The following is an 11077-nucleotide window of genomic DNA, read 5'->3' as shown; positions in this document are numbered from 1 at the left end:
ACATATATAAAATCAAATTACCCATAAAAAGTATTTGCTGTCCACAGACCCCCTTGTCCTTGCGGAACCCTGTGGTCTGCGGAGCACAGTTTGAAAACCCCTGCCCTAGAGTATTCTTTTATTAACGGCAAGCCATAGTATACTTAGATCATAATCGGGCTCCTAGACCCACGAGGCCTTCGGGCTAGTGTGCCCATGCCTTAAGACGGCATTGTAATTATACCACTTTAGATATTTGGTTAAAATTTCACCGGTGTCAATTATGACTAAATACAGGGTCAATTGAACCGACTACACCCGCTTCCTTAAAAGCTGTGGTCTCGTACCTATGTTAGAAATCATCATTGTTTCCGAAAACTCAACACGTGCGGGAAAGATGAACAAGGAAGGGAATTCAGAGGGTCGGTATCTTGGGAAGGAGGAATTGGTTGCAGTGATTGATTGCTGCGGGACCTGATGTTGGGTAGGTGAACACGAGAGTGATGAGAGATGAGCAGGATTGGAATGCCTGAGTGGAGACGACAAGGACAAAGCCAGTTTCATGTGGACGAATTATTTCTGGGTATCGTAAGCACTAGCGTAGCTGAGGGTGAGGGTGGCGGTAGAGGCGGTCCGTTCCGGGCGGCACTTTACAGCCTGTCATAGGCTATTGCTGTAGGCACTGTATTTTTATGGGGTTCGGGGGCGGCAAACAGAAGGGCCGTCCCGGATGGCACATATTCTAGTTATGCTAGTGGTCGCAAGGGCTCTTTTTCCTCTCCAAATTGATTTGGAATTTATTAAATTCGTTGCATTTTCGTAGAATATTTGCTATTTCTCTGTCATGTGTATGGACGATGGTGGATGTCTTAAGGGCTGTGAGTAGCAGAATCAATAGAGAGTTGGACAAAATACCTTGTGGTATTTAGTTACATTATTCTTTGAATATAAACCCTACAGATACCGACTTTGCTTTACTCTATCGATCGGTGGGATCGATAGAGTAAATACCTGTCAAGTACCCGCTCGTCTAAAATTGCCTGGCGCCCAAGTTATAAATCTTTATATTTTATCACCCATTTAATTCTTTTTATTGTTAATTGTATAAAAGTTCTGCATAATATGCCGAGAACTTTATTACTTTATCAAATATTTCCCATAGATAAAACAAAAGCATGGCACTTCTAAAATTCCCATACTATACGTTCCACAGTTGATTCAATGAATTTAAATGACCGTGAAGTATGGTTTTATATCTACAAGTTCGAACATTGATGTGGCAGTGGGAATACCGTTTTTGAGAGCTTCGTTCCCTTGACAAGATAAGCTACATGAACTCCGTTATCAATATGATAAATGAATATGTTTTCTTTATGAATAATAATACTGATAATATGTAAAAACAAAAAGCACGAACAAAAAAAACGAGATGAGAAGAATGAAATGATATAAATAAAAGCATATTAATTAGGCTAATAAAAATATTTCCTAGTTGCTTTCCCCAGTGAAATAAAAAAGAAAAAGAGGGCGGTGTGGCGTAAATAGTTGGAAAGTGAGAAAGAAACGGAGATAGGGTGAAAGAAAGCGTGACAGAGAGAATGGAAACAGAGAGACTATAAAGATGTTGGGGGAAACAGGAGTTGAAGAAAATACAGATGGTGAAAGCGAGAGACAAGGTGCGACAGATAAATATAGGAAGTGACAGAGAGATGAGTTTGTGTGAGTCTCAGAGTGAAGAGATCGGTGTGTATGTGCGAGAGAGAGAGAGAGAGAAAGAAAGAGAGAGAGAGGGAGAAGACATACAACTAAATAAGAGTAAAGGAAAACTGTGAGCTAAAGAGGGTGTGTTTGTGTGTGAAAATAGAGAAAGAGAGGTAGGAAGGCTTATTAGTTGAAGAGAACTCCACCTTCGATAGTTCTCACATTTATTATTAATGGTTTTGCTGACGACATTCGTGTACTTCATATGAACGACACACGATAACTGTTCATATATCTAACATATTGTAGTCGTAATGTATGAAAACCTGGGAAAACATCAAGTTGAAAATAACGTAAACATTATTATCCACTGACAACACGTTTGCTTGGCGTGTTCGGTTTCACCGCACTGAGCATGCGCAGCAAACTTTGACCCGTGACCTCCGCTGGTTGGTTGAGGTTATATTGACTGGTCATTTTCCCATGGTTTCCTTTTAAGTGATACGATACTTTTTCAGGAGAGGGGGGAACGAGAAACTTTGTTATGTGTATATTGATGAGAGGCAGAAAGAGGGAAGGAAAGCTTTTTTTTATTTCCTGTTATGTTTTGACAACAAAACTCTAACATTTAGCGATTATCCCACACCTTCAACTTAATCACACATATCGACACACATACGCCCGCACATTTCATCCGCTTATATGTCTCGGCTGTGTTGTTATTTTCATCAACTTGACGATTCGTCTTCAAATGCAGGTTGTCGAGACAATCAAAAGAAGGTGGCCATGCGCATCACCTTGCTAAAATCGGTACAGACAATTATTTATGTTGCTTGTTTTCTTTTCTTGAATTTTGTATATTTCGATTATTTTATGCCCAAATGGCCAAAACATCCACCGAAGCAGGACCTGTTGAGTGCTGACCATAAGTTTAAAAAATCAGCATCGAACAACATTGGGAAGAAGATTTTAGTTGATTACGATGTACAGCCTAACAGCCAACATGTTTTACGAGAAAATGTTATAATCGTGGCCGGTCGCCTGTTAGAAATTGATAATGCGGAAAATAAAGGAGGGGACCAAGTACAAGTGAAAAACTTTTGGAGATTTAATCAACCTGTTGATTCCGGAGACACGCGCTCTCTTTTAGATCTTCAGACTAAAAGAAAACGTCGAAATGCCAATGTAATTTACATTGAATCCCCACTTGTTGCAATTTTGTCTGGGAAGTATTCTAACCAAGGAACTAATTTAGAACCTGTTCAGCAACGGAAAGTTGGAACCCCAAAATCCGACAGCAGTGGCGAGAAATCTAAAGTCGATAATCAAAGTGTATTCAAAGAGAAATTATACCCCAGTAATCTCAAAACAGTTTTGAAAGTGCCAGACCCGGAACAATCCAATAGTAAAAGCAGTTCGCTGTTGAAAAGACTACAGTCATCATCATCTTCAAGTTTAACTACATCGCAATCTAAGCTTTCGGCACTTCGGTTTAATCTAAACAGTAGACCTACAACATTAAACGATATTTTTATTAGTGTTAAAACAACGGAAAAATTCCACGAAAGTCGACTGAAGATTGTCTTAGACACCTGGTTTCAATACGCTAAGGAACAGGTAAATATAAATTTAACTTTATTATTACACGGTTCTTTACCTTAAGGTTTTCTTAGAGGTGTGCTGAGGACAGACTTAATCCCGCTTAAAGTTCAGAAAATTTTAATATTTTTGATTGATTTATGACCATTATAATATTTCGAATTATTAACGTATTAAAGAAAATGTTCCCCTCCCCCATTCATTTAGGTACCCGATAATGCCATTTGGAACTCATTTTTAGAAAGTATTTTTATAGTGAAATATAAAGAATATCAAACATCTTAAGCTTATGAAAAACAAGTTTTACAATCAGTTACATGAAACCTCTACTCGAATACAAGTTTTTGTGAAACTTAAAATTTCTGTCAGCAAAAAAACTAATGACATTTAAAAATTTTAAGCTCGTTGCTAATTACCGGTAATTTTTTTGTAACACACCTACTTGGCAAATTATATATGTAAAGTTTATTTATAATTGATAAGTTTAAAAGAAAAAAAAAAAGGAAAAATCATGTAAATAAATGGTCGTCATGTATGTATGCATGAATGTATATATAGATAGTTATGTGTCCGCTACATATGTATAATTGTGCATGAATTTATGTACTTGCTTAAATGCCTGTTGCACATACTGATATTTTCTTAAAAAGTGAATTGTGTTCGCCGTATATGTTGACACATATCTTCGCCTGTTTGTTTGTACTCACACACAATCTACCTATCTATCTAACTATCTATCTATCTGTGTTATACACATACACACACAAACAAACATGTTTGTGTGTGTATGTAATTGTCTCTTTACATGTGCATACATGTTTATTTGCGATCACACATCAGTTTAGTATTTATTTTGTGATTTTCTCCAGTCAAACTCAACCAAACATTTAAGTTACACTAATCGAATTTGTGTGCAAAGTCGTATAGGAACAGTGCTTGTGGATATTCGGGTTCTTTTGGGAGTAGCTAACGAGCGAATCATATGTCAAATAAACTGCGAATTTTCGTCGCGGAAATTTTATGTGTACCCATTTGTAAAAACAGTGGGAAAATGATTTTAGTCGTCGAATTTTATGCCCCGTTCATACTTTACCTACAGACATTAGTGGTATACATACAGTGATGTGGGGGTAATCGAATCTCGTTTGAAAACTTGATTTCCGGGACGTGTGATTTGAACTTAATTTGTGTTGTCCTGAGCTGTTTTGTTTAAGGTGACTATCTCGCATAGCTTTCAACCTACTTATCTACCCCCCGCTGATCTTAGCCGTTTAAACTTATATCTCCCTTTAAGAATTGCTGTTCATATTTGTTTTCCGGTTTGATCAGTACGCTAATTCTTTTTTCAAAAACCCCATAAACTGAATATAAGATCAACCAGGAAAACTTAAGGCATGGCCCTTGCCTATCTTCGGCCTGTTTTCTCTAAATAAAGGTTAATCCTATTTTCTTTATTGCCTTATGTCAGAATTTTAAAATTTCATTTACAAACATACAAATCAAGAGGGTAGGAGTAAATTAAAGCATTTTTCTCTGTACACGATCCTTTTTCAGTTTTGGTTCAGTGTAGGCAAGCTGTTTTGTGTTTTGTCAGTCCTGATCCCACTAGATCCGGCTATGACTGCCCTATTTCATTTCCAGACACTGTATCTATGTCTATATTGCTCAATGTGTTAGATTGTGGTTTGACTGAGTGTTGGCTGTTATTTCTAAGACACACATATACATAATTATTCAAATATAACTATCGATATAGGTTTATGTGATGGATTAACTGCTTAATGCTCTAAGCAGAGCTAAAATAAGTTTAATACACATGCAAGAAGCATTAGGAAGTACGAATATAAAAAATAAGCATCCATATAATATATATATATAAAGATAAATAGGGCCGGTCTATTGGATTATCCGGGTTTCACGTCCAGAAAGCGCTTAGATTTACAGCGTATCAGCACACCCGTGTGTGTGTGTGCGCGTGTGTTTGCGTCCCTGTATGGCACGTTCCTCTTTTCTGTGTAGAGAATTAGACAGGTTTAGATGTCTTATCACATTCTTATCGGTTTTAGTTAAGGTATGGTTCTGGGATATCTGAACAATAAGATTTACAAATAGGTACTTGTGTTCCCGCATGTACACAAGCTACATACACTGATACTAAAATATCTCGGTCATGTGTATGGCCATTTTCATGACGAATTTTACAGAATGTTGTATAAGAATATCTTCGTAAATTTGTCTTCATATATTAGGGCATATATCGTCATCCAATCAAAATATTCCTTTATTCTGCTCCCGCTCCTTTTTTTATTTATTTATTTTTTTTATTTGAAAGCAGTGGGCTCGGTTTTGGGGGTAGAGTTTTCACATAAACACAAGTTCCGTGTTGACATCTACATAGTTGATTTTCTCCTAATTCGGACGCAGATCATAAAAGGATGTAACTAAATACCGCGATTTTGCCATCCATTAACCACTGTTTCTTAATAATAATAATGGTTTCAAATTTTGGCACAAGGCCAACAATTTCAGGGGGAGGGGATAAGTCGATTACATTGACTCCAATAATCAACTGGCACTTATTTTATCGATTCCAAAAGGATGACAGGCAAAGTGAACCTCGGCGGAATTTCAACTCGGAACGCAAAAACGAACGAAATGCCGCTAAGCATTTAGCTCGGTGTGCTAGCGATTCTGCCTTTTCGCTACCTGAATAATGATAATAATGGTTTCAAATTTTGGCACAAGGCCAATAATTTCGGGGGAGAGGGTAAATCAATTACATTCGATTTAGTGCTCAACTGGTACTTATTTTATCATGCCTGAAAGGTTGAAAGGCAACGTCGACCTCGGCGGAATTTGAACACAGACCGTAAGGACGGACGAAATATCGCTTAGCAGTTTGCCCGGCGTGCTAATAATTCTACCTGCTCGCCGCCTTAAGGCCAGCAATTTTTTGGGGAAAGGGGTTAGTAGATTACATTAACTCCCCACCCTCTCCAAAAAAGCGGTGGGTTGGCAGAACCTTTGCTCAAGGACGGCGATTTTGAGGAGAGGGCTCAATTCATGCCATCGACTACTATTAGTACTAGTCGATCAGCGTGTAAAGATATGAAACAAATACCACAACGCATTTTGTCCGACGCTCTATCGATTTTACTAGCTTGCCGTCTTTGGTTTGTGATGTAGGTAATACAACGCTCGGCAGTTTTGAAGGGACGCGATTAGTCGATTACATTGACCCCAGTACTTGACTGGGACTTTATTTTATCGACTTAGAAAAGCTGAAAGGCCAAGTTGACCTAAGTGGTATTTGACCCCAGAGCCAGAAAAAAAATTCCAATGCATTTTTACAGACGCTCTAACGATTCTGCCTTCTCGCCGCCATTTAAAATAATATTTACAATCCTTTCCACTATAGGCACAAGACCTGAAATTTTGGGAGGATAATTGATTTAGTATTCAATTGATATTCGTTTTATCGATTCTGAAAAGATGAAAGGCAAAGTGGATCTTGGTGGAATTTGAATTCAGAACGTAAAGACGGACGAAATGCCACTGAGCGTTTTGCTGGCGCGGTAAAGATTCTGCTAGCTCGCCGTCTTAACGGTTTCAAATATTGATTTCAAATTTGGAAGAGGGGGTAAGTCGATTTCATCGATGCCAGTCATCAAATGGTACTTATTTTATCGACTCCGAAAGATGAAAGGCCAAGTCGACATTGATAAAATTTGAACTCAGAACATAAAGATGAATCAAATGCCGCTAAGCATTTTTTGCTCGGCGTTCTAACGATTCTGCCAGCTCGCCGCCTTAACGATTTCGAAATATTAATAATGGAAATTATATATTTTTAATTGTTTTGTTTCGATGATATGTAAGGAAAAAATTTTTTCTGTGAAATTTATTTAATTATTGGAAGCAAAATTATAGACACATAAATGAGAAAGTTCTGTTGAAATAATCTTAGGTAAATTACATAATTTCCTTCATAGCTTCAAGAAACGACGAACATCTTAAAACTGAGGAAGAAAAATTGTGTAATTACAGCAAAGAAAAAAAATTTTGAATAAATGATTATTTTTCCAGAATCGTGATATCCGTATTTAGAAACGTGAGAACAAGCACTCAAAAAATTTCCACAAGAAGTTTAAAAAAAAAACAAAAAAAAACAACGAAACATGGTGCTCGTGGATGAAGGAAGTGGATAAAACATTTGAAAAGCACCCCACCCCCCGTCATGTCACAATCGTAATCTCCATTGTTGAAAATAAAAGTAATCCGAAAGATTTTAAAAATCTATCTATCTATCTATAAGCATAGGCATACTCAAGCTTTGGTGCACATTAAATATATTTTTGTGCCATAAAATCATTGTAAGGTTTTTTAAAAATTACCGAATTTATAATTAGGTACAATTAACACTACAGGCATTTTGTTGGATTTCTGATTGAACACTTTATTAGGGAGTCCAACCATGATCATTCCGTCTTTTTATAACTGAGGGTACATTTATCCAGTGTGGGGGATCTGGTTATTATTTCTACTAGATCACGTAGGGGCTTCTTTATTGGCTTCTGTGGTAGAACGCTTTATTCTGCATTTCCCGAGTGAAGCTCATTAAGGCTGATTTCAATGAATAATCCTTTTATACTATAGGCACAAGGCCTGAAATTTTGGGGCAGGCGGCTCGTTGATTAGATCGACTTCAGTGCTCAGCCGATACTTATTTTATCGATCCTAAAACAATGGTCGACCTCAGCGGCATTTGAACTCGGAACGTAAGCCAGAAGAAATGCCGCCAAGCATTTTGTCCGGTGTGCTAACGATTTCTGCCAGCTCGCCGAAGCACGTACTGTTTCGATGTAGGTCTCCACTTACAACTCCGATGCATAATTAGAAGTATTTGATACCAGTTGATGGATGTTAACAAAAAGATTTTCTATTCGTTTGTGTATCAATATTTGAATATATTTGTACAGTCAATTAGTATAAGCCATCCACAATATCTGTGGAAAGAAAAGTATGTGGCTGAGTACCTATACATGTGTGAACATATTTCTGTTGCATTTTGCATAATCTGTAGCTCGTTCGGCATATGATAGTGCAGGGCGTTGTATTTAATATCCATATCATTTGCCCTCTAGAGAAAAGGGCAGTGCCTATGAATATTTCCAGGATTTCAGTGATTGGTGAGAAAGAAGTCTTGGTTCAAATATTTGCAATAGAGTGGATTCCATTATAGTCACTCAAGGGATAGATGGTAATGTTAATTAAACTCGCTATAGTCCTCGAACACGAACAGTGCTTTAAACAAGCTACGATTTCATTCACAAGCTTTTGGGCCGATTCAAGGCTATGGTAGACAGACACCTACCAAAGTTATTGCGCAGAGGGATCGAATTCTAAACCACATAGTTGCGTAGCTAACTTCTTTGCAGCACATCTATTCATGTGCTTATTTGTTAATAAACCAAGATTTCGAAAGACTAAACGATAAAAGAAGACTAAATTCTTTTCTATTCACTTTGTAATCATTGACAAAACATTAGGAACAACAAAAAAGCATATTGTTAGACGTTAGGAAAATTAACTTGCCGGATTTCTTAGGCTAGCTTTGATTTTTCCCCGCCACAGTTGATAAAAAAGAAGTATTTATCTGCTTTGATATCATGTCTGCTAGCACTGCAAATCGTCTAACAGCTCCTTTTAAATTTGTGCTTATGATTGTAACAATTATCATTTTAAAAGCAGCTGCATTTAGTTACATCACTTTGTTCTGACTTCAAATTTCACCAAGGTCAACTTTGCCTGTCGTCTTTTTCGGGTTGATGAAAGGAAGTACCAGTACTAGAATTCTTGGTATCAATTAAACCCCTTCCCTACTTATTTTTAGCCTTGTACCTGTCATCCCGGAGGGATGTCAACTACAAGTACTGTGGTCAAAGGTATCAACTAAGTTCACATCTCAAATTTGCTGGTCCTTTGTCTAAATTGGAAACAACTATCATCTTTTTTTAAAGAGAGGCTGCTGAAAGAATCAGTGAAACAGCGTTCTATCTAGGTGTATTTAGTTACGTCTTTTTCTTTAATATGCTCTGTGTTCAAATCCCACCCCGCTGTCGACTTAGTATTTTCCTTTACCGAGGTGATTAAACGATAGAAATCAGTTAAATCGACTATTTACTTCATTGAAATGCACTGACAAATTTTTGCTAATGTCAAAAATTATTATTAGAGCGACTACCATAAAGCTTACTTATATTCAGTATACACTCCTTTTTAATTTTAAAATCCTGACGAAGTCGAACTTGTTTTTCTTTACCCTGAAATCGATAAAATAAAATGCTTGGAAAGAACTTGGGTCGGTTTAATATTTGTATAAAGTTTTACATGGGATTATTATATAACAATGAAAGTAATCAAGCAACGCCAGCAAACCTGATATCAATAGAAGCGCATGATTTTTGTGTGGTTGGATTGTAAGGAAGGTATGTGAACCCCCCCCCCCCCCAAAAAAAAAACTACTTTATAGTGACATGCACTCAAATGTTGTTTGCTTTCAACCTGTTAAATAGATTTATTTAAAAGAAATAATACAATAAAATAATAATGATAATTGACTACTTGGTTTAAAAAAGTGAAGTTAAGGTATTGGCCCGTCTTAAAAGATCAGAATAATCACAAAGCAGTGTTTGTTTTATAAACTATAAATAAATAAAGGTGTACGTTTTTGTACAGTCCTTTTCTCTCTTTTTACGTTTTGCTAGTTATGACATTTACTTGGCCGGGAGCACGTTGTTCGTTGTTTGTTAAGCAAAGTTAAACTATTTACTCTCCAGTATTACATGTATAGATACATGTATATTATGTATTCTCTAGTTTATGTGTTACACATGTAAAGCATGTTTCCGCAGGTTCACGTCTTCAACTTTCCCCCTCACCCCCCTTTAAAAAAAGAGAAAGTCATACTTTTTTAGTCCTCCACACACACACACAATCTTATTTGTAGAAGTTTTTCAAATCATATTACGTATTCATAGACGTAATATAATGTAGAGGCATTTAGTATGCATAACACTCTTCTTCTGAAGTATTTTACCTCAGCCATATAGCATGCGTGTGTACATATATACATTCCCTCCTCACGCATATGTGTTTGCGTTTATATATATATATATATATATATATATATATATATATATATGCGTATATGAGTACAGGACGCCACCAATTGTGTAAGAAACATGAAGTACGAAAAGAAACGTGTTAAATACGCAAACAACGAGAGAAAAATGGAATACAGGACAAGTAACACAAAGAACGACCCTTCATCAGTTGTCGGCTGTCTATCTACTCCTCATTTCGAGCATTCAACGACAATGCACAAAATGAGGAGTAGATAAACAGCCGACAACTGATGAAGGGTCATTCTTTGTGTTACTTGTCCTGTATTCCATTTTTTCTCTCGGTGTTTGCGTATTTAACACGTTTCTTTTCGTATTTCATGTTCTTTACACAGTTGGTGACGTCCTGTACCCATATATATGCATATATATATATATATATATATATATATATATATATACTGAATGTCAAAAAGAGTAGGTGTGCTGTGTATATCTATCCTTAAAAGTCGTTCCGCTAAGCCTAGATAAGTTCCTTCATTTTGATTTACCAACATCACTTTCACACAGTATACCAACTCTTTGTTGAGGCATTTACTAGTGGCAAAATTACATTTGGTTTCATTAGATTATATGAGGCTGTTGTTATAGTTTCTTCTATTTATGCGAGAAAT

General features: G+C 36.7%; 1 protein-coding gene across 1 annotated transcript in view; it reads left to right on the top strand.

Annotated features, from left to right (window-relative positions):
• Nucleotides 1-2093: 2093 nt before the first annotated feature.
• Nucleotides 2094-11077, top strand: part of LOC106871323 (beta-1,3-N-acetylglucosaminyltransferase radical fringe) — an 87032-nt gene continuing 78048 nt past the window's right edge. The window contains exon 1 of the mRNA XM_089358922.1: nt 2094-3297. Within this exon, the coding sequence (XP_089215048.1) occupies nt 2383-3297 (915 nt within the window). The 5' untranslated portion in view covers nt 2094-2382. The remainder of the gene's footprint in view (nt 3298-11077) is intronic.

Source organism: Octopus bimaculoides, chromosome 10 (assembly GCF_046866305.1).
Source record: "Octopus bimaculoides isolate indiv1 chromosome 10, ASM4686630v1, whole genome shotgun sequence".
Lineage (NCBI taxonomy): Eukaryota > Metazoa > Mollusca > Cephalopoda > Octopoda > Octopodidae > Octopus > Octopus bimaculoides.
This window is presented reverse-complemented; position numbering and strand designations above follow the sequence as displayed.